General features: G+C 43.4%; 1 protein-coding gene across 1 annotated transcript in view; it reads left to right on the forward strand.

Annotated features, from left to right (window-relative positions):
* DIS3 (DIS3 exosome endoribonuclease and 3'-5' exoribonuclease) overlaps positions 1–10,913 on the forward strand; it is a 28,250-nt gene extending 17,337 nt beyond the window's left edge. Inside the window, 3 exon segments of the mRNA XM_085215744.1 lie at positions 348–470; positions 3,773–3,873; positions 8,720–10,913. Of these exon segments, the coding sequence (XP_085071870.1) occupies positions 348–470; positions 3,773–3,873; positions 8,720–8,729 (234 nt within the window). The 3' untranslated portion in view covers positions 8,730–10,913.
* The last annotated feature ends 14,468 nt before the right edge of the window (positions 10,914–25,381 follow it).

A 25,381-nucleotide genomic window follows, 5' to 3' on the forward strand; every position in this document is an offset into this window, starting at 1 on the left:
TGTTGCTATTGTTTGGGTTTTTTTTATGAGGTATGCAAGCAAAATGACTAAAATCTATGCTAGTAGTGTTAGAAGGCTAATAGAGCCTTTTCTAATTTCAGTAGTATTTTATTACTCTGCAGTAGTAGTATTGTTGTGATCTTCTCTACGTTTAAGCAAAATGGTTTTGACATCAGAATGGGCTTCTATAATAGGCAATATCTAATGATCCAAAAAAAAAGCCGCACAGATGTGTACCTGCACTCTAACTCTCTGGACATTAAGAACTACATCTCAAAGTATCTACTTGTATAAAAATGTAAGACAGTATGAACAGTAAGTATTTTATACAAAATTTGAACTTACAGGTACCATCACTTACTGTGGAAGGCACAACACTATGTGTATTTGACAAAGTCAAAGTGAACATTACGTTAGATGCTTCCAACATTCAACATCAGAAAATTCGGATGGAATTGGTAGAACCAAAGGTAAGACATAAGATTTGTGATTTCTAGTAACCTGAAGGTCAAGATACAGCAAAATTGAAATAATACCTATAAGTAAAAAATAAAAATTAAAAAAACCTTTAAAATCAACGAAAAAAATCAATGAGCAAATTATACTTATTTGCTTTGTATCTATTCTCATTAAAACTTAGATCTGCTTTTACTGTGTGTTGAACAGCATGAAGGGTTCTAAGTGAAATTTCCATTCTTGGCCTATTTGGAATATTACCATTCGAAGGATTATGATTTGCTGAAATGGTATATCTTAAGTTGCATGGTTCTGTAATCAGATTGCTCTGAAATTCTGCCTGAACTGAGTAGGATCTTCTTTTAGCTGCAGTAAATTACTGTGCAACTCTGATGGGTTCCTCAGAAGGAAGCTGTAATTGCTGGTTCTTTAATGAACATAGAATACGTAAGTGGCAGTGCTTTCTTAAAACAACTTCCACAATCAAAGAGTCTCTTGTGATAATATTGAAAAAACTGCAATCTCTTAATAAGCCTGTGTCTTGTTTTAAAGACTTTCTCCTTGTAGCTGCTGTTCTCTGCATCTGAGACATGCCTCAAGCCTGCTGAATGTTTTGCATGGCAATACGAGATCGTGTACTTACATTATGTTGCATGTGACTCTTGGTAAACGGTTTGTTGCAGTAATTGAGTATGCAAAAGTAGGGGAAGTGAAAATAAACAAAACATCATTGTTTATGCATATATCTTAGGTTCTTCTGAGAAATCATGTTTCCAAACACATTTTGATCTGTTGTAGTAGTCTGAGCTGAAAGCAACTGTCATGCTTCCAAATAGTGAATAACATCTATAGTAGAGAACAGCTGTGCATCCTGGTACACACTAGTATGTAGGGCTGCCCACATACTAGTATGTACAAACTTGGTTTGGGCTCATCAAGTAGCATTTGTCAGAGCTGCTGTTTTTAGGCTAAGCTCAGAATGCTGCTCTTGCACTTAACTTCACTCTCTGAGCAACATGCTTCATTCTTAGTAAGCTAATGTAAGGAAAGGTTCTTCCACTATAATGAAGTCAATACTGTAATCTTAGTTTATCCCTTGATAGAGGACTGACAACACTAACTAATCCAAAACAACTTGGCTTCATAAACACCTACTGCTTGCAACTTTTACTAGTAAAGAAAGAATTTAGAAATAAGACACACATACATTGATCATCCCCTTTGTGTGCATTCAAAGCTTCCAGCATTCTGCAGTTCACATGCTGTCTCGCCCATCTTTTTCTTCCAGAAGTAATGATGGAATCTGTTCTGTGTATTTCTTTAATGACTTTGCTTTTCCCCATCTTATGTTTCTGTCTCTCACATGGTCTTGTGACAATAAGCTCCACAACTCACCCTATACGATAAAGCCCTTATTTTCTTTCAAGTCTGATGCCTGATACTGTTATTTGATATCATACTTCTTCATAATGTAGGAAATAAACTGTTTATTTATTCATTCCATTTACCATTCCCTTGCCACTCATTTCTGTGTACTTTTTGTCTGGAACCTGTTTTGTATCTCTGATCTTCCTTGTCACCTTTTTGTTCTTCTATTTATATGAGTTTTGAGCTAGGAAGAACAGAATCATGTGCATGATTCAAAATGTTAGTTGAGGCAGATACAGACAGCATCGCATTGTCTGCTTTGTATGATGTTACATGACAACACTTTTCATCGTCATTCATTTCTTCTAATAGCAAACCCAGTTTTAAATAATTTTAAGGACACTTTTATACTTGCTTGTAGAGTGGAGGGATATTGTTGAGTCCTGGCACTTCCTGTTACCCTTCTGCTTGTTTTTGATTTTTGGGACTTTGTTAACATCAAGCTGCATCCTGATGGAGTAGCGAGGAAGAATTTTCTGCCTCTCACTTACCTGGAGATACTTGCCGAAGTGCTGTTAATGTTCCCCGATTGTTTGGACTTGATTTAACATTTAACCAGTTGTTCTTCATATGGATGGGGTTTTCATTTAAATGATTGTTTTTTGGTATGCAATACCAATCACTACTGACTTTCTTTCAGCTGTGCTCTTAATTCCACTGATAAATGGCATATTCTTTCTTCATGACGGTATTAATTAGTTTTAAAATTCCCTTTCTTGAAAACATCTTACTTCTTTGTGACACCTTGTAGTGAAGATTTTACTAATTTCTTGTTTGTATTGTGATGGTGTATTCCAGCAAGTGCACTGAGATGAAATCACAGGCGTTGCTCTGTGGGTAGACTCTTAATCAGGTTCTCAGGCAAGGGCCGCTTTTCCTTTCTGTGGGATCTCTAACTAGTTACTCCAGGAAATATACCGTTACACAGCCTAGAAAGCTAGAGTGCTTTATGCTTTCTTGTGACGTTTAGTCATTGAGAACAATTAAATTTTTGCTTTCATGTTCTCTCTTCTCACAGTCTGATTTCCCTAGGTAGTAATCATTATGACATTCATCCTAGGTGGCTGAACAAATTCACAGCCTTAAGCTTATGGTGGTGGGTTTTTAATTCCAATATAGATGCCTGTGTTACTCTGATGCAATGAATTGTAACCTATTAGAATATAATTTGAATGAGCAAGTAGCATGACTCTTCTCCTGGTATATGCTCTTGCAATTTTCACATCATTTCTATCTTGGCATTGAAATCATAGTAATTACTTCTGTGCATCAAGTTTCTGAAGTACCTGTTACCTCTTTACTGGTCAGGCATTGCAGTTTGCCCATAGACTCACTTGCAGAGAAACGTACATGTGTCTAACCCTGGTTCAGTTACTTAAATCAGTAGTATTTCACTCTAGAACCTGCTTCACCTGCTTGAATGCTCCTCTTTTCCATATTCTCAAGGAAAGCATAGCATGCTTTTTAATGACCTCTTTCCTAGAGTGCAGTTCACCATGTCTCTGTGAAGACACAGGCTTTTCTTTATTCTAATTCCTCTTTGTGCTCTATGGTCTGCTTTCCATTTTTCCAATTTCTGCCAAGGCACAATGTAATGTCTATGTGCTGGGCTATGATCAGAGCAGCACACTGAGCCTGACAAGGACTCGGTTTGATAGGCATAGTAAACACCAGAAAATGTGATGCCAAATAACTCCTGGTGCTTCATTTGGGAGGGATGCTGTTGCTTGCTTAGTGTTTGAGCTGTGATAGCTACGCGATGGTAAACACTTTGTTAGGTGATGAATACAGTATTTTCTCATGAGGATAGTGTAGTTGTAGAAGGTAAACGTACTACCAGAATAGTAGAAGCTAAAATGCAGTTTTCTGATTTGTTTGTTTACTGTAGATACTTGCAAGTGGTGTTCCTGCACATTTATCTACGGAGACAAACCACAGCAATGAACCAGAAAAAAAGAAGAAGAAGCTAGAAGCTGCACCAGTAGCAAGGTAGAATTGTTAATAAAGGTAGATGTGAGTTACTTGTATTTACTTATTTTTCCCTGTGGGCAAAATAATAGAAACATACTGTTTACTTTTACATCCATTTTTTACTAATTTGTAAAACTCATCTTTACTTTTTTACAGTTTGTATGTGTGCAAGAAGATAAGTTTTAAAACCAATTATGTCTGTTGTTTTATTGTATGGATGAAAATAAATACTTCTCCAAAGTAACAATGCTCATGTGTTAGCAGTTTATGGGCTGGATCAGCCCAGTTCTGTGACTAGCGTGGCAGAGGGATTCATGAATCCATTCCTCCAGAAAGGGGAAAACAGGGGACCCAGAATAATTAAAAACAGCAGCAATGATCTGAGGAGAAACAAACTAACTAAGTATGGTATCATAATGCAAGATAGTGCACTATAATACAACATAATTAGAACTGAAGCTAATCAATCAAATATATAAGAGTGTCTGAAAAAGCTGAAAGCCTTACACTAACAGCGTGCAGTCAGGATGAGCAGCAGCAAGAAAGGCTGATGATGGAAAAAAAAAAAAAGGGACGTCAGGTGACCTATCGAAGCCTTATATGTGTTCCATGTTCCACCTGAGCAGGAATGATAACAGTCTTCTGGGGTATGTAGTTTTTGTTGTTTTTTTTTTTTCTGGGACAAGTACCCGGAACTGGAGCATTAACTTTTAAAATCTCAGTGCAATACATGATATTATGATATGGAATACAGATAACTAAAAATCATAAAACCACGTTCTGCTCAGGACCCCATGCAGTATTATGCTTCTTCCGCATCACCTGATAAAGGGCGCTTACAATGAGGCTGCAGTTTGGAACATGCATTTTCCAAAAACCCACTACACCCAGAAAAGATTGTGTCCCTTTCTTATTAGTGAGCGGGGACATGGCAGTGATTTTGTTTATCACATCCATTGGGATGCGACGATGTCCATCTTGCCACTTTATCACTAGGAACTGAATTTCCTGGACATGTCCTTTCACTTTGCTTCGCTCAATAGCGAAACCAGCACGCAGAAGGATCTGGAATACTTGCTCTCCTTTTTTAAAAATTTCCCTTTCTGTGTTGCCCCCCACAATAATGTCATCAATGTGCTGTAAGTGCTCAGGAGCACTGCCCTGTTCCAGAGCAGCTTGGATCAACCCATGGCAAATGGTTGGGCTGTTTCCACCCCTGGGGCATACAACTCTGGGTATACTGAACGCCTCTCCAGGTAACAGCAAACTGTGGCCTGCATTCTGTAGCCAAAGGAATGGAAAAGAAGGCATTAGCAGTGTCAGGGTGGCATACCACTTGGCTGCTTTTGAATCCAGTTCATATTGGAGTTCTAACATGTCCAGTACTGCAGCACTACAGTACTGTGTACTACAGTATGTGGTACTACTGCTGGGCACCGGACATGTACTGCACTGGGTACTACAGAACTACCGCCATATGGGGCTATTAAAAGGCGAGTGAGTTTCACTGATCACTCCCTGACTCTCTAGTTGACTAATCAATTTATGAATGGGGAGCAAGGAATCCCTTGCTGTATGGTGCTGTATTGCTGTCTGTGCACCATTTTTGTAGCAATCGGTACATGTTGCTTTTTCACTCGTAGCAACCTCACAACAGATGGATCTTCTGACAGGCCAGGCAAAACAGACAGCTGCTTAATACCTTCTGTGTCTACAGCAGCTATTCCAAAGGCCCATTGATACTCTTTGGGATCCCCTTCTGAGGTAATTGATACCAAGTATATAGGGAGGCCCTGGGCCAGTCACAACAGGGTGCTTTTACCAGTGTTAACCAGCGTGGCTTATTTTGTCCTTCAACGTAGCAAATTCACAGGAACTTCTAGTTACTCCATGAATATAAATTGATTCTGTCCCTTGGTGACTCCAGGACATTAGAGAGCACTGTACACCAGTGCCCACCAGGGCCTTATATTTCTGTGGTCCTGATGTGCCAGGCTATCTAATCCACACAGTCCAATACACTGTATCCTTTTTCCTCCTTTGGCTGGAAGCAGCGCCCCTCTATTTATTACCTCTGATGTTCCTACGGCTATGGCCTAATCCCGCAGCAACTGGAGCAATCAACTTTTTGGAGAAGTTCACCTTGGTGGTCGATCTGTCTTGTAATTCTTCCTGCTTTGAAGTGCAGGAGTGGGTTTTTTATGCTTCTTCATATCTTCTCCATGGTCATGTAGGTAACACCGCAGGGCAATACAGGATGTAGTTTTACTGTTGTCACTTGCTAGAGCAGGAGGATGTCGTCTTCTGATAGCTGAGATGCTGGATGATGCAGACTGGGAGGAAGACAATTTTGTCAGCCCTTCCAGTAGGCTGTTTTGGGAATCCTGGTGCCCACTGGATGAATCTTTTACCACCATAGATCCTTCAGCATTAAGCACGGTAGACAGTTCGTCTATTACATCATCTTGATTGCTCGGCATTCTGTCCAGTTTTTCAGCTATTTTTGCAGTGGCTGAAACACAAGCTTGTACAGGGTTTAAATGTAACTCAAAGTCTTGAAGTGTATGAATCAGTTCATTTATAAGGGGTTGTCTTTCTCCTCTGCTATACATTGCTGCAGATTTACTAGCATACCTTTCTGGTGCAGTCTTTGTGAACATAGGCCACATGTTTGGTGTACACCTGACACTCTTGGGATCATGCTCTCGGTCTGCATCATCAAGAAAGAAGGTGGGGTTATGTAGCATTTCCACTATGGCATATTCTCTCAAATAACAGATGCCTTTTTCTGTATCAGTCCATTTCTTTTTCTCAGGCATCAGATCGTCTTTGAAGGGGTATATTTCTTTTACGGCTAACAACATCCGCTTCCAGAGGGTGAAGGACCCATTCTGGCTCCAATTTATAGGAGGGAGATGAGGTTCTTTTAATATCTGTATACCCAGCATGAGATTAAGAAACAACGGTTCAAATGTTAGTTCAACCAGTTTATTATAAATCCTAATCAGGGAGCCGGGGAAGGGAAGGAGGGCGATAGAAAAGACAGGGAAGAAGCAAGAATTGCGCAAAGCTGGGATAGTCACCACCAGGATCCAGCAGCGGTCCCGTTGCACGACATTTCAAAGGTCCGAGGCAAAAGCAGCAATGGGGAGAGAGCAGCAGTGTGGCCGACCTTGGGCAGCAAGCAGGTGGCAGGAGGAAGTCGCGGAGCCAATCCAGGAAGAAGCAGCAGGACTCAGGTGGCAGGCCCAGGAGAGTCTGTCAGCACGCAGGAATTCTGTAGTGAGGAATCTGATGGCAGACGCCTCTGTTCTTCTTCAGCATCGTGGTAGAGCGTAGAGCAAGTCCATGAGAGTGAGAGGCAGGTCGTGAGGCTTCTTATGGCAGAAACCTCTTTTATCCTACGTGACATCCCTGGGCGCTTGAGCAAGAGTCATGTGAGTACCCCGAGATGGCGATCATGCTGAGATAAGTCTACACAAAGACCTCTTCACAGCTATTTAGCTGCAGCTTATCTCTCTCGTTGCCCCTGGCCTCGTCCATCTGTGTCCCTCAGACAAAGGATTTCACAACCCTTGCCCAGGACTTGTCCATCAAAGTTCTCCAGAGAAAGGATTTCACAACCTTTGCCCAGGACTTGCCCGGACTTCAACAAGTCCATCTGTGCCCCTAGCAACCTTTGAGACAATGAAAATTAAATAATCTCTTACAGGCGTGTACTAGTAGCTCTGTCAATGGAAGAGTCTCTAACAGTGCTGCCCAGCTGGTGAGCTTCTCTACTGTCTAGCCACACACTGTTGGCCCCATTGTCCCAACTTCCGAGTATCTAGGTAACAATAGGCTCTCTCAGATGGCGTGAAAAGTCTTTTCTCAGACTTCAAACTTCATTCATTTTCAGAGATCGATCTGTAATGGTGTGGGAATCAAATGTTGTTTCTGCATTAGAATTGGATAATATATATTTTTTTTATTTCATGATCTCCGCTGTCATAGTTCTTTTTGGGAGTCTTTCTGCTTAACTTGGGGAAGATCTCTGATAGTTTACATCACTTATCCTCTAGATGACTCTTCCCAGGAACGCACGCTCTGTATATAGGTGTATATAGGTATATATATGTATATTTTGTCATACACACTGCAAGAATATCCTGCACGAGATCAAACCGGAGAACAAGTCGCGGCATGCCCGAGGAAGTGCCTGAAGCATAGGAAGGCCTGGCATCATTCTCCTCCCCGCCCCCTCCCCCCCCCCCGCCCCCACTCCATCCTCCTTGTTTAACGAAGACTTGGAAGCAAATTACCATATCAATACAAGAAGAGCGCTGAGACATCTTGGAAACAACAGGATGGCGACTGACTGACATCAGATAACAAACAAATTAACAAGTAAATAACAAATGTAAATCCGCTGATAAGATTGTGAACCTGGAGTACCCAGCCAGTGGGGAGACAGGGGAGAGGGGGGAGGCAAGGGGAGAAAACAGGCTATGAAGACTGTCATATTGTATCCATAGGCGCGCTCCTGCTTGCGGGACGCCCGCCACTGCAATCACGAATAAAATCTGCTTTTATCAGAGATACCGTCCTGACAAAATTATTTGGATATTTCCAACAATGGTGATGATGTCTTGCTCACCTCATACTCTTTCAGGACTTCTTGTTGCCCTCCTGGGCATTGGTGAGAACGACCTTCTTGAGGACCCCTCCCCTGGACTCAGGGATGCTTCTCCTGGATCTCGGAGCCGCTCCTCTGGACCTCTTTCCTCCTCATCTCTTGCAGTGTCTGCTTCCTCTACTTTCTCCTCCTCCTCTTTCTTCTGTTCTAAGTGAGTCAAGATTCGTTTCATTTTCCATCCTCTTACAGGAGCAACTGACATCGATTCTGGTGCCTCCTGTGGTTGATCAGGTTGGTCAGTTCGGATGCCTTACTCCAGCTCGGCTTGGAGTGTGGGAATACAAGAAAAACTGTTCAGAGCAGCAGCTGTGGAGCGAGATAAACAGAATGAGAACCAAGGACGCCTCTAGAAGAAGAAGGAACATCTCACGGCTCTGATTGGATAACCGCCTGTGTGAATGGTTGAAGAATGTTTTGTAGAATGCTCTGTTAACATGTATAAATAGAATAGTGCTTAACAATAAAGCAGACTAACAGCTTTTAACCACATCGGTGTGCTGTTGTGTCTCCAGCGTGTCCTGAGAGTACCGAGACTTCCCCACATCGGAGTCTGCTTTGTTAGATTATGAGGGTATTTAGTTCAGATTCAAGCATGACTTGATGAGCTTGAATGTTGCTTAGTTCAATTTGGAGGCTGAATATTGTGAATTGCTGGCCGTCTCACTCAAGTTGAAATGTGTCCCGTTCGGACTTGAATATGTCCCTCTCGGACTGCAGGCCTCTCATTCGGACAGGAGGGTGTCTTTGCTTGGATTGGCAGGCATCTTGCTTGGATCAAAGGGTATCTTGTTGAGATGAGAGATGGTTGAGTTTGAATTGCAGGGAGTCTCTCTCGATTTGGAGGGCCTCTCTTTCAAGTTGGGGGGAGTCCCGCTCGGATTGGTGGTCTTTTTTTCTCAACTAGGAGGCTCTCTTGCTCAGCCTGGAGATTCTCCCTCTGGGCTCGGAGTCTCTCCTGGTAACTATGCTTTTCGGCTTGGAGACTCTCTCGCTCATTTTGTACTGTCTCCCTGAGACTCTCCCTTTCAGCTCTGAGACACTCTCTTTCAGCATGGAGATTCTCAATTTAAGAAACCCATTACCTCTCTGGGATAGTATTGAATGAGGCCTGATAAGCATTACAGAATCACAGAATGGTCAGGGTAGGGAGGGACCTCAAGGATCATGAATCACCAACCCCCCTGCCACATACAGGGTCACCAACCTCTGCTTTTCATCTGTCAAGACCCCCAGGTCCTTCTCCACAGGGCTGCTCTCAAGGACCGCTCCTTCCAGTCTGTATGGATGCTTGGGATTCTTCCGGCCCAAATGCAAAACCTTGCACTTTACTGTGTTGAATCTCATTACATTCATCCGGGCCCACCTTTCAAGCCTGTGGAGGTCCCTCTGAATGGCATCCCTTCCTTCCACCATGTCAACCGCACCACTCAGCTTGGTGTTGTCAGCAAACTTGCTGAGGGTGCACTCAACTCCATCATCGATGTCATTGATAAAGATGTTAAAGAGTACCGGTCCCAGGACAGACCCCTGGGGGTCGTAGCTTGTTACTAGCCTCCACCTGGACATAGAACTATTGATGACCACTCTCTGTCTGTGGCCTTTCAACCAATTTCTTATCCATCAAGTGGTCCACCCATCAAATCCACATCCCTCCAATTTGCAGATAAGGATGTGGTGGGGGACCATGTCAAAGGCCTTGCTCAAGTCCAGGTAAATGACATCAGTCAACTTTCCCCTGTCCACCTGTGAGAATCAAATGTTGTTTCTGCATTAGAATTGGATAATATATATTTTTATTTCATGATCTCCACTGTCATAGTTCTTTCTGGGAGTCTTTCTGCTTAACTTGGGGAAGATCCCTCATAGTTTACATCACTTATCGTCTAGATAACCCTTCCCAGGGACGCACGCTCTGTATATAGGTGTATATAGGTGTATATATGTATATTTTGTCATACACACTGCAAGAATATCCTGCACCAGATCAAACCATAGAACAAGTCATGGCATGCCCGAGGAAGCACCTGAAGAGACATGGGAAGGCCTGACATCATCCCCCACTACGGTGATCCTTGTTTAACGAAGACTTGCAAGCAAATCACCATATCAATACGACAAGAAGAGCACTGAGACATCTTGGAAACGACAGGATGGCGACTGACTGACACCAGATAACAAAACAAATTAACAAGTACATAACAAATGTAAATCCGCTGATAAGATTGTGAACCTGGAGTACCCAGCCAGTGGGGAAACAGGGTAGAAGGGGGGAGGCAAGTGGGAGAAAACAGGGTATAAAGGCTGTCATGTTGTGTCCATAGGTGCGCTCCTGCTTGCGGGACGCCCGCCATTGCAATCGCGAATAAAATCTGCTTTTATCAGAGATACCGTCCTGACAAAATTATTTGGATATTTCCAACACACCAATGCCGTCATTCCATCATAGAAGACCACCAGATTGGTTAAGCATGATCTTCCCCGGTGAAGCCGTGCTGGCTATCTTGGATCACACGCTCATTCCTCATATGATCAAGCATGCCATCCAGGAGGATCTGTTCTATGATCTTCCCAGCTCAGAGATGAGACTCATGGGCCTGTAGTTCCCCAGGTCCTCCTTGCTCCCCTTCTTGTAAATGGGAGTGACATGACCCTTCCTCCAGTCATCCGAGACCTCACCTGCCAGCCATAACTTTTCAAATATGATGGGAGCAGCTTGGCAACCATCTCAGCCAGCTCTGTCATAACCCTGGGATGCACACCCTCCAGCCCCATAGACTTGTACACATTCAGTCTAATGAGTTGGTCTCAGACTTGCTCTGCCCTCACAGTGGGGGGGGAGGGGGGATTTACCGCCCCAGTCTCCACCTAGAGGTTTAGGGATGCAGGCTCAGGGACGTGAGAAGTACTGGAATCCTGGCCGCCAGTGGCAAGGTAAAGGCAAACTCATTCAGTACCTCAGCCTTCTCTTCGTCCGTTGAAGCCAGTTCTCCTTTTACATTTACCAAAGGAGGTGCATTCGCTTTAGCCTGTCTCTCCTGGCCAATGTACCTGTAGACTGTCTTCCTATTGTTTTTCATGTCCCTCGCCAAGTTCAGTTCCACCTGCACCTTGGCTTTCCTGATCCCACGTTTGCAAGTCCGGTCAGCATCCCTGTATTCTTCCCAAGTGACACACCCTAGTTTCCAGAGCTTGTACGCACCTTTCTTCCCCCTTAGTGTGCCCAGCAGGTCCTTGTCAAGCTATGTCGGTTTCCTACCTTCTCTGCTCACTTTCTTATTCAGAGGGACAACGAGCTCTTGTGCTTTCAGGAAGGCATCCTTGAAGAATAGCAAGCTCTCCTCAACATCTTTGTTTTTAAAGACAGCATCCTAGGGGATCTTGGCCAACAGTCCATTGAACAGCTTAATTAGCTTGGCCACAAATCATTTGTGCCTCCTCAGATCTGTCTGAGCTGCAACATTCCTGTCTCAAATATCTGTTTAAGCTCTCAGGGTCTTTCAAATGTTCCTGAGTGAAGTTCCATGACACCGAAGATGTCCATCTCTCTAAAATCTCTCCCAAGCCTCTCCATACTCCATACTCCCTGCCACTCAGTATTGTCAGGTTTTGGGGAAGGCTTCTTCAAAATATGATAAATACAAATACTGAGTGAAATGATAAGTCGTTCATTCAGCAAGATTAACAACATGATCAGATGAACATTCAAGAAATGCATAAAGGATTCAAAGGAGAGACTGGGAGCCTGTTTAAAAACCACAAGTTCTGTAGAATTAGCAGCTTCCTCTGGAATTGTCTGCCACATTGTATGCAAACACCAGATAGGTATTTTCATCAGTGTTTTCAATCAATTATATCCATATGCTCTAATCCATAGAGCAATGTGGCATACTTAATGAAGGCCGAGTACATTTTGAGCATTAAAAAAGAACAAAACGATGGCATGCAGTCCCTTGAAAAGCAGTTTTAGCAAAGAAAGCATTTTTTTTTTCTCTTTACAGAAGCAAGATAGCAGTGCTCAAAGTTTACAAATATCCCAGTATACTGGCAGTCTGCCTGAGCTTCAAGGTCAAGTTTTTCAGCACAGAAACCTGAAATGCTGATTAAGTTCCCTAACAAAGCTCTCCAAGAGCAGAGAAAGATTCATTCTAAAAGCTGAAAAGCAGCATTTGCCTGCATCCTTCACCAAGAATGTGGATGGTTTACAGGCTGGTTCAGCCCAGTTCAGTGAGTAGAGGGATAGAAGGGATTTCATGAATTTGTTCCTCTGGAAAAGGGAAACAGGGGACCCTGAATAATTAAAAACATTGGCAATGATCTGAGAAGAAATAAACTAATTTACTAAATAAGATATTGGAATGCAAGATAACACACTATAATACAATGCAATTAGAACTGAAGCTAATAAATATGATGAGAAGGCGTGTCTGAGAAAATTGAAGGCTGCACCATTCGCTGAGGTGAGATGCACAGTTGGGCTGAGCAGCAGGGAGAGCTGAAGGAAAGAAGTGCCGTCAGATGACCTACCACAGCCTTATATCTGTTCCCCCTGAGCAGAAATGATAACAGAAAGTCTTCTGGGGAACATGGTAGTTCTTCTCTTATGGACAGGTGCCCTGAACTGGAACATTAACACTTTAAATCCCAGAGCACTATATGATATTATGATGTGGAATACGGATAACAAAAATTAATAAAACCATGACATCATGATAAGACAACACATCATTTTAAAATGCGGTGTAAGAACAAAGCTATCACATATAGATTGAATCAAATTGACAGTGTACAGGGCACCAATGCCATGGTCTGTGACCATATGCCGTAAATCTCGCAGGATGCTTTATGATATATCCTCCCACTGCAGTAGTTGGTCTGAGGCCACAATAACAGGGAATGCCCTTAACATATCTGTGTCTCCAGCTTTCCTAGCCTCCCTCCAAATGAGCACCCATGTATCGTGTGGATCGGGATCTCCTTCAAGGTCTATTGGGCCAGGATCAAAGGGATCGTCACAGCCCTCAGGAGGGGAGGTGGCAAGCCTCCCCTGCAGTAGTGGTAACAAGAGGGTTGCTGGCACAGCAGGTGAGTCTGAGGAGGAGCCTGAGGCTCCTTCATCCTCTAGTATACTGGGGTTGACCAATGATGGGCCCGCATGACTTTTTAAAGCTTCGGAAATTTTTCTCCAGGTTTCATGCAACCTGGATGCCACCTTATCACCTTTAGTCGATGCATCCCACAATTTCACCCCAATCCCTTCCCAAGACTCTGGCTTGTAAACCATCTGACTGGTGATGGAAGAATCCTTCCTGGGTGCCCATGCAAGCATTTGCTGTAGATCACGGGAGGATACTGACGCCCCCTGTTGTTCAAGGATAGATTGAAAAGTAACTAGGATGTTTTTCTGTTCTGAGGTCATTTTGTTCCTCATAGTGCACACCCTTACCTTCGTCCAGCGAGAGGCCATTGGAGTGGTTAGGGACATGTCACAGAGTTAACTAGATCAATCTATGCACATGACAGGGGGGCAGTAGGCCCCTGGGCGTTGCCTGCTCCCACAAAATGGAAGGGAAAGGGAAAAGGGATAGGGAAATGGAAGCTGGGCTCAAGGAAGGAAAAAAAGAGCCAGCAGCAACGATCTATGGAGGAAAACTTATTTTACTAACTATGAAATCAGAATGCAAGATAACAAAATATAATACAATCTAATTGAAATTGAGGCTAATAAATCAATTAAAATGGCAGAGAGAGATTCCTGAGACCGAGTTGTGGGAATCAAATGTTGTTTCTGCATTAGAATTGGATAATATATATATTTTTATTTCATGATCTCCACTGTCATAGTTCTTTCTGGGAGTCTTTCTGCTTAACTTGGGGAAGATCTCTGATAGTTTACATCACTTATCATCTAGATAACCCTTCCCAGGGACGCACGCTCTGTATATAGGTGTATATAGGTGTATATATGTATATTATGTCATACACACTGCAAGAATATCCTGCACCAGATCAAACCAGAGAACAAGTCATGGCATGCCCGAGGAAGCGCCTGAAGAGACATGGGAAGGCCTGACATCATCCCTCACCATGGTGATCCTTGTTTAACGAAGACTTGGAAGCAAATCACCATATCAATACGACAAGAAGAGCACTGAGACATCTTGGAAATGACAGGATGGCGACTGACTGACACCAGATAACAAACAAATTAACAAGTAAATAACAAATGTAAATCCTCTAAGATTGTGAACCTGGAGTACCCAGCCAGTGGGGAAACAGGGGAGAGGGGGGAGGCAAGTGGGAGAAAACAGGGTATAAAGGCTGTCATGTTGTGTCCATAGGTGCGCTCCTGCTTGCGGGACGCCCGCCATTGCAATCGCGAATAAAAATCTGCTTTTATCAGAGATACCGTCCTGACAAAATTATTTGGATATTTCCAACAGAGTCAAACCTGAAAAGTTGGGAACAGCTAGGAAAGCACCCTCCAGCACCCACTGCAAGGCACTAAGAGACCACCAGATCACATGATTTCCGTGATGTATAGGAATAGGTACCTGGAATTTGAGTATTAACACTTTAATTCCCAGTGCACTACATGATGTTGTGATGTGGAATATTGAAAACCAAAAAACACAAAACCATGACAGGATAATGAATCCTCAAGCTGCCGCATTTGTCTCAGTGCATCCATGTACAGGCTCTTCGTGTTTGTCTCAACATCTACCATGTTTGTCTCAGTGCACTCTGGACCTGTCAGCCTTCAAGTCAAGTCAAGTCCCTGTTCACATCCCTGTTCAGGTGTCAATTGTCGCAAGTCAGTAACACGACACAGGGTTCTCATGCAAGGAAGATTCTCTCCTTTATTTTCCTAAGCAAGCTTATTATATTCTAACACAAGTATTCAGTAGATTTCGACTAACAATCGACTGGCTAGAAGGCAAGCAAGTTCCATAACAAATCTTGGTATGGTAGATCCTGTTTGACAGACCTGATTTTATTCTATGACAAGGTGACCTGCTTAGCGGATGAAGGTAAGGCTGTTGATGTGGTCTACCTGGACTTCAGTAAAGCCTTTGACACTGTCCCCCACAACACTTGTGGAAAATCTGGCTGCCTGCAGCATCTGATGCACAGACTCAGATGTGAACGATCCAAATCCCTTATTACAAGTTCTCACATCACTTACATACCTTCACAAGTTTTCTTGTTCAAGTGGCCTCAAAAGCATATGCAGGTCCATTATCCCTTTTTATGGTATGTGGGATGCCGATAGCAGCGTAAGCAGATAACAAATGTGTACAGGTTTGAGCCAATGTCAGTAGAAATTGTTTTTCTAAGGCTCTCTTATGCTGATGGAAAAATTGATGGGAGAGTTGCACTTGCTGAAATAATTGAGGGGTAGCGAAGGTTACTTAGGCTTGAACAGCTTTACAGTTGCCCTCAATTATAGGATCAGGCAACACAGTGTGTGATCAAATATGCATGATAAAATAAGAAACTATGGTGAGAGACATAATGTAAAACTCCCTTAAGCTGTGCAAACAAAGCAGGGTCTTGTTAACTTTAAGAAAAGATCCTTCAGTCTGCTGAATGATACCTGCAACATACAAAGAGTCAGTTATATATTGTTTTTGTTCTACATAAATTTGAAAATCTTGAACTACTGCAGTGAGTTCTACAATTTGAAGTGATCCATTGACAACATGTACGTCTGACTGCCATCGTGTAGCAGTCGCATGCCAGAGAACCACTTCTTGAAGTGTCTTGCTGCCGGCGGTGACTGGTCTGAGTGAGCTGGCTGGGCAGTGGCCTACTGATTTGGGACCATATTTGTTGTCAGAGCGCGCGGTCTCGTGCTCTTATTCCTGTTTCCCGGCAGACTGCAGGGCTGTGCAACAACACAGAGTTTAGATCTGCATACTTTCACCTAGTGTAGCCCCCTCCCACATCAGGGACAGGGTCAAGCCGGAACATAACAAGCATTTTTATTTGCACACTTAGGCTTTTTCCAGTCCTTCTGCTGTACATGAGCAGCTTCCCCACAATTCATTTTTTGAGCTGTCCCTGTATCTAGTCAGGACATCAGCGTATCGGCTAGCATGGTCATTTTTTGACCTTCTGTGCCTACATTTTGACAGGCTTTAATCATGTCAAGAATGGATGGATCTGCATTCTTTAAGGATTGTAGAACTTTTTGACAATCTGCATTTGCATTTCCTACTGCTAAGTGCTTAAGCAAAACATCCCGGGTGGCTTGATTTTCCACTTGTCTCTCTAGCGTATTTTGTAAACAGTCAAGAAATTTGATGTAGGGCTTTTCCAGTCGTGAGACGTCATAACATAAGTGTCACTGATTGCAAGCAAAAGATTATAGGTAAAGGGAGACTGAATTCCATCTCTCACTGATTCCCATAGTTCCTTTACTGCCTCATAAGGCAGGGATTCCCAAGGGGGAGCTGATTTGCATGATACAACACAGGAAAGGCAACGTATCAGCATTGCCCTGTGATGTTGCTTCTTTTCTGCACTGCTCTAAAGCACTATAGTACGCTGTAGAAAAATTTTTCTTTCCCGCTCTCTTCCACTTATCATCAGGAGGGAAAATGTTCTGTTCGTCTTCCGGATCTACTGGACCAGAATCAGATCTTCCTCTGGTTCCGGTCCGTCCTTGTCTTTAACCAAGTTACATGCAGGCTGCATAAACGCAGCAACAGGCGACGTAGGCGGGGCGGAGGGCAGGAGCGTCACGGCTCTTGACGGGGGCGCGCGGGAGCGCGGGAGCGCGGGAGCACGGGGAGGGGTCACGATTTCTCCCCGGCCGAGGGTGAGTTTGGAGCTGTGGATCGGGTCCGGGCAGGATCTGCTTTCTGCACCGAGGGCAGCTGCGGGGGTGGGAGGGAGGACGATAGGGAATAGTCGGAAGAAATTCTTCCTTATCGAATTTGTTTAAGCCTTCCATTATTTGGCCTCAAACAGGTAAACGTTTAGGAGCCGTTCTGTCTTACAGTAATAGAAACCTTCCAGAGTTCGGTGCCAATTTTGTCCCAAAGCTCCCTGTCAAGAGAGAACCCAGGTTTCAGAAATTCAGGGATGTTTTTGCTCATCCATTTAAGAAATGCAGCTAATGCCACTCTCTCCGTAGTTCAGTTGGGCAGCTCTGCCGGATCGGGCTCACTTAGCTTTGGCTTGATTTGCCCCACACAGCGGGTGTCATTTGCAGCATCTGATTCACTCAGATGTGAATGATCCAAATCCTTTATTGCAAGTTCTCAGATCACTTATATACCTTCACAAGTTTTCTCTTTCTAGCTTTCCCATCTGCCTCTACAACTTTCCCATCCACCTTTACGTGTCAGCAGAACATTCTACAAACACTCCTCCATCGTTCATGCAGGCGCTTATCCAATCAGAGCTGCGAGCTGTTCCTTCTTCTTTTAAAGGTGTCCTTGGTTCTCATGCTGTTTATCTTGCTCCACAACTGCTGTTCTGTACAGTCCTTCTTGTACTCCCACATTTTTCCAGTTTCTACCTAATAGAATAATGTAATGTCCCTTTGTTGGGCTTTGATCAGAGCGGCACACTGAGCCTGACAAGGACTCGGTTTGATAGGCATAGTAAACACCAGAAAATATGATGCCAAATAACTCCTGGTGCTTCATTTGGGAGGGATGCTGCTGCTTGCTTAGTGTTTGAGCTGTGATAGCTACGCGATGGTAAACACTTCGTTAGGTGATGAATACAGTATTTTCTCATGAGGATAGTGTAGTTGTAGAAGGTAAACGTATTACCAGAATAGTAGAAGCTAACATGCAGTTTTCTGATTTGTTTACTGTAGATACTTGCAAGTGTGTTCCTGCATATTTATCTACAGAGACAAACCACAGCAATGAACCAGAAAAAAAGAAGAAGAAGCTGGAAGCTGCACCAGTAGCAAGGTAGAATTGTTAATAAAGGTAGATGTGAGTTACTTGTATTTACTTATTTTTCCCTGTGGGCAAAATAATAGAAACATACTGTTTACTTTTACATCCATTTTTTACTAATTTGTAAAACTCATCTTTACTTTTTTACAGTTTGTATGTGTGCAAGAAGATAAGTTTTAAAACCAATTATGTCTGTAGTTTTACTGTATGGATGAAAATAAATACTTCTCCAAAGTAACAATGTTCATAATACTTTTTAAAGTGGCATTATGGTTCATTGTCGTCTCAAAAATGTAGATATCACAGAAGAGAGCACAGTATTTATTTATGTACCCCAATTTCATAAATTTCTTTTACTGATACTGGAAGCTTTGAAGGATCACTTTACAAAGTTAAGTGGAACAGATTTTTGCTGTACAGTTACTGTTACCAAATCATGGCTTGTATTAGCAAGAAAAACACTTCCCACTGTTTCTTCTAAGTCAGCCTTCCCTATACAGTAATGCTGTGGTCCAGTGGACTGCTGCTAGTGAAAGGATATTATCCAATGTTTAAATGGAGAAGAAAAAAAAAAAAAAGAAAAAAAAAAAGGAAAATAAAAGCATAATAGTAAAACTCACAACTTTTTACTGTTAAGTCACTTCTGTATCCACCCATTGTCCACACAGTTTCTATCAATTATTTGTCATTTACAAAATATACTGCTTCAATCCTGATTCATCCAAGGAAGATGATGAACTATATCCCATTCAGAAGACAATAAGAACATAAGAACATGTATACCAAAAACTGACATTAGGAATTCACTTCATAGACCAAAGCAAGCTTGCAAAGTAAGCATACCCCACGCTTGAGAAGAACAGTAACATATGGCAACTATATCCTTCTGCAAATAAGCACCAGAAAAGCCTGCAGTGAGTGTCTTGAGCTGCTTGTAAAAGCTAACAGTCAATTTGCAGTGAACAACGTGCATTCGGTTATGATCATTAAAAAGGAAGACCACCTCTGTACGTGTGTGTTTAACAGTTTCAGCCATATATATCACCACGATTAAAAAGGCTGTCTCCTTTTAAAAATACTGGATAATTAGCAGCAAACAGTTTAGCTGAAAAAAGTCTTTTCTGTCTTCAGTACATTCAGTTAACCCAAGGAAGAAGTGAAATTACTTGTTTCAGTTCTGAGGTGCTAAAGAACTATCTCTAAGAGAGAGAAACTGTTTTAGGCTTCTGCTCCTTCTGGGGAAAGTTCTCTTGCATTGGATTGGAGTGTAGGGATATGGGTGATTGTGCACTATAAAAAGGTGGCAAGATTAACCATGCCACACAGAAATGGTGATCTTTGTCCCAGACTTTAAAGCAAGCTGGAATCAGGACAGGTGTGCATGGGAATACAAGAAAGACTATTCAGAGCAGAAGCTGTGGAGCAAAATGAACAACACAAGAAAGCAACGCTGAGAACCAAGGACATCTCCAGAAGAAGAGAAAAACGACAGTCAAGTAAGCTGTGTGATGGCCGCGTGGTGACGACCCTGACTGGAGGAAGAGAGAGCGGGTAGGAACCACTCACGGCTCTGATTGGATAAGCGCCTGCGTGCTGAGTTACGGAGCGTGTGTGGAACGTTTGTCGACGTGCGAACGCGGGTGGGAAAGTTACAAGAGAAAACTTGTGAGTGTATGTAAGGGATGCCAGAACCTGTTGTAAATCAGTTTTGGATCGCTCGCCTCTGAGTCTTTGCCTCAGACGCAGCAAATGGCGCACACTGTGGAGCACAGCAAGCTGAGGCTGTGCCGCCCCACTGAACGACGTTCAGCAGGACAGGTGAGTAGGCGGGAACGATGGGGAGCTCACTAACGAAGGAGCAACAAGTAAATCTCGAAGGATTACGGAGCATTTTAGTGTTTCAGAATCAGCCTGTATCTATCTCAGCATCAGCTGCTTTTCTTAACTGGATAAGCAGAACTGTCCCCGAGTTTCCGATAACTGGGTTTTCTTTCGATGGGGAGCGTCGGGACAAAACTGGCACAAAGTTCTGGGAGGCTTCTACTACTACAGACAAAACGGCCGCTAAACTTTTACCTGTTTGGCGCCAAACATCGGAAGCTCTCAAACAAATCCGACAAGGAAAGACAAAGCCTTCTCACTGTTCCCCATCGCCCTCCCCCCCATCACAGCCGCTGCCCGTCAGCCCGCGTCGCAGCTCCTGCCCGGACCCGCTCTGCTGCTCCCACCCCACCCCCGCCCGGTTAGAAGGAAAATCGCGACCCACTGCCGCCCACCGCCCCCCTCCTGTCTCTCGCCTCGCCGCTCCCGCCCTCAGCCCCGCCGCCGCCAAGAGCCGTGACGCTCCCGCCTCTCGCACCCCCGTCGCTTGCCGTAACGCTGCCGCCCTTCGCCCCCGTCACGCCTCTTGCCGCTCCGCCTCTGCCGGCCGTGTGTAATTCGGTTACAGACAAGGATGGTCCGGAACCGGACGATCTTTTTGACCCTGATCCAGCAGATCAGGAGGACGAACCGAACTCTTTCTCTCCTGACGATAATTTGAAGGGGACAGGAAGGAAGAATGTGATTGCCTCTACAGCATCCTATGGTGCTTTAGAGCAGTGCAGAAAAGAAGCAACATCACAGGGTAATGCTGATATGTCACAAGCCTTTCCAGTGATGTAGTGTGGAAAACAGCCCCCCACCTCATTGGGAATCCCTGCCTTATGAGGCAGTGAAGAAGCTAAGGACGTCAGTGAGAGATTACAGAATTCAGTCCACCTTCACATATAATCTTTTGCTTACAATCAGTGACTGTTACATTAATGACCCTCATGCCTGGAAAATTTTGTTACAAACGATCCTGTCTCCCATGTAATACACTGTATTTATGACTGAATACCAAGAACAGGCTACCATCCAGGCTATGAATAATTTGAATAATTTAAATCGTATTGGCATAACTCATGGATGAGCGAGTCTGGGCAGCACCTCGGTACCAGGCACAGATGCATAGGCAGTGCCTTCAACAAGTTAAGACTTTGGTGTTGCGTGCTATCCGTTGGATACCTGATTCTATTTTGTCTTATGCTTCATTTACATCAATTAAGCAGGGGGGCTGCCGAGCTCTACATCAAATTTCTTGACCGTTTACAAAATACGCTAGAGACGAGTGTCAAGCCACCCGGGATGTTTTGCTTAAGCACTTAGCAGTAGGAAATGCAAATGCAGATTGTCAAAAAGTTCTACAATCCTTAAAGAATGCAGATCCATCCATTCTTGACATGATTAAAGCCTGTCAAAATGTAGGCACAGAAGGTCAAAAAATGACCATGCTAGCCGATACGCTGATGTCCTGACTAGATACAGGGACAGCTCAAAAAATGAATTGTTACAATTGTGGGGAACCTGCTCGTGTACAAAAGGATTTTAAAAAGCCTAAGTGAGCAAATAAAAAAGCTTGTGGTATTATGTCTTGACCCTGTCCCTGATGTGGGAGGGGGCTACACTAGGTGAAAGAATGCGGATCTAAACTCCTTGTTGCTGCACCGCTCTTCAATCTGCTGCAAAACAAGAAGAAGAGTGTGAGACCGCGTGCCATGACAAAAGTACGGTCCCAGATTGGTCAGCCACTGCCTGGCCAGCTCACTCAGACCACCACTGGCAGTGCTGACTGTCAGTCAGTGATGCTGACTGATAGCACCGTGACTCCCATTTCAACAGGTGTAACGAGCCCCTTGGGGACAGGTGTCGCGCCCTCTTGTTGGGACGTTCTTCTGCTACACGGATGGGATTTTTTGTTTTACCAGGAGTTACAGATGCTGACTACACTGAGGAGATTAAGATAATGGCATGGATGCCTTCCCCCTACTTTATCCCCAAAGGCTAGAAAATAGCACAGTTAGTTCCTTTTCATTCTATGGCTGAACCTGGCATTGGGGACCGAACTGGTGGATTTGGGAGCACAGACAAACCTTCCTTGCTATGGACTACACAAACGTGAAAAGACATGCCATTACCATGCTTAGTAAAAGGCCAGCAATTTTTAGGTTTGGTGGACCTTATCATCATTAAGTCAAGTGAATGGCAGAAAGTGGAGGCTTTTAAAGAACCTGTGTGATGTCAGCAGAGTAATTGAGCCCATGGGGGCGTTGCAGCCTGGTCTTCCTTTGTTTTCAGTGTTACCTTTGAATTGGCCTATAGCACTCATTGATTTAAAAGACTGTGTTTTTTTTACCATTTGACTTCATCCAAAAGATGCACCATTATTTGATTTCTCAGTTCCCTCCATCAACCAACTAAGCCCTGCTCTGCTGTATCATTGGACTGTTTTACCACAAGGAATGCTTAATAGTCCAACAATATGGCAGTTGATGGTGGCAAATGCATTACAACCAGTACGAAAAGCTAGGCCTCACATCCTTATCGTTACATGGTTGACATATTAATAATAACAGCACAAGAAGAGAGTCTGAAGGACATTTTACTGCTCGTCCAGCAGGCAGTACAATCTGTTGGTTTACAAATAGGTGAAGAAAAGGTGCAACTCAATTCTCCATGGAAATATTTAGGATGGAAAATCACATCTCACACCATTCATCTACTAATCCTCAAAATAATATTTCATGCATAGACATTAAATGATCTGAAAAATTTTTAGGAACCACCAAGTGGTTGTGTCTGCTTCTGGGTATTACTACGCAAGAGCTACACCCTCTATTCCAGCTACTCAAAGAAGACCCAGATATAATCTAAAAGACAGTTAACACCAAAAGCACTACAAGGTTTAAACTCTGCAGTAACATAATTGCAACATCGATATAACCATCATGTTTGTTTATCACTCCCAGTATCTCTTATCTACCATCTAGTTTGTTATGTCAATGGGATACCTCAAGAAAAGATCCTCTCATCATCCTGGAATGGATATTCTTACCACATACATTTTCAAAAACCATTACATCACGAGTGGAGATGTTTGCAATACTAATACAGTGAGGTCGACATTGCCTACAAATTTTACAAGCTTTTGACCCTGATTCCATCTACATATCCACTACTAAAAAAGACATAATTAGATGCTTGTGCATTCACTCAGTTTATAAAATGCTATGGCTGACTATACTGGACAAATCTCCAGTCATCAGTTACTGCATAAGTTGAGTTATCTATCCCTTACTACTGCTATTTTACTTACACGTGTTCCAATACCTAATGCTATTACTGTATTTACAGATGGCTCGAGTAAGACACCCCAAGCAGTGGTTCTCTGGTGTGTGGCTGCTACATGATGGCAGTCAGACATTCATATCATCGACAGGTCATCTCAGGTTGTTGAACTTGCTGCAGTGGCTCGAGCTTTTCAAATTTTTGTGGAACAAAGGCTTAATATAACAACTTGACACCTTGTATGTTCAAGGTATCATTCAGCAGATTGAAGGATCTTTTCTTAAGGAAGTTAACAACCTTGTTTGCACAGCTCAAGCGAGTTTTACATCATATCTCTCACCATACTCTTCCTTATTTTATTATGCATATTCAATCACACACTGTGTTGTCTTGTCCTATAACTGAGGACAGCTGTAAGGCTGGTCAAGCTGCAGTTGCCTTTGCTACTTGTCAGTTATTTCAGCAAGCGCAACTCTCCCATCCATTTTTCCATCAGAATAGGAGAGCCATACAGAATTCCAATTGACAGTAGATCAAGCTTGTAACATTATTCTAATGTGCCCAGACTGCCAGGCAATTACCCCTAATTGAGGCAATTGCTTCAAACAGGGATAAATCCCCGTCGCACAAGTTAGTTTCGCAAGTTAGCAACACAGCACAGGGTTCTTGAGCAAGGAAGATTCTCTACTTTATTTTCCTAAGCAAACTTTTAATATTCTAACACACGTATTGTGTACATTTCCACTAACAATCTATTGGCTAGAAAGAATCACAGAATCACAGAATTGTAGGGGTTGGAAAGAACCTCTAGAGATCATCGAGACCAACCCCCCTGCCAAAGCAGGTTCCCTACACCAGGTCGCAAAGGTAGGCGTCCAGGTGAGACTTGAATATCTCCAGAGAAGGAGACTCCACAACCTCCCTGGGCAGCCCGTTCCAGTGCTCCGTCACCCTCACCGTGAAGAAGTTCTTACGCACATTCGTGCAAAACTTCCTATGCTGCAGCTTATGTCCGTTTCCCCTCGTCCTGTCTCCACATACCACTGAAAAGAGACTGGCCTCACCACTATGGCCGCCACACCTCAGATATTTATAAACCTGGATCAGGTCCCCTCTCAGTCTTCTTTTCTCAAGGCTAAATAGACCCAGTTCACTTAGCCTTTCTTCATAGGGGAGATGCTCCAGGCCTTTCACCATCTTTGTGGCCCTCCGCTGGACTCTTTCCAAGAGATCCCTGTCTTTTTTGTACTGGGGAGCCCAGACACAGTACTCCAGATGAGGCCTTACCAGGGCAGAGTAGAGGGGGAGGATCACCTCCCTCGACCTGCTGGACACGCTCTTTTTAATGTACCCCAGAATGCCATTGGCCTTTTTTGGCCACGAGGGCACACTGCTGGCTCATGGCCAACCTGTCGTCCACCAGGATGCCCAGGTCCCTCTCTGCAGAGCTCCTCTCCAGCAGCTCATCCCCCAAAGCAATCAAGTTCCATAACAAGTCTTCATTACAGCAGAGCTTATCTTATGCCTAGCTACAAAACATCCTTGTTCATTCTGTCCATTTCTGTTTCCCAGCGTCTTATCAAGTCGACATTCAACGAGGTCGAACCAACCTCTCCTTCTCCCACTTCTCCCCCTTCTTTGCTAATGAAAAAAGCGTGATCTAAAGCATCTTGTGTCATTTTCTGAACACACTGCAATAAGCAAGGAATGCAAACTAAAACAGAGAAAAGCCGTAAGACAAACTAACCCTATTTTTAACACATTCTGTATCCACAGTCCCAGA

The sequence above is a fragment of the Meleagris gallopavo genome, chromosome 1 (assembly GCF_905368555.1).
Source record: "Meleagris gallopavo chromosome 1, MGAL_WU_HG_1.1, whole genome shotgun sequence".
Taxonomy (NCBI): domain Eukaryota; kingdom Metazoa; phylum Chordata; class Aves; order Galliformes; family Phasianidae; genus Meleagris; species Meleagris gallopavo.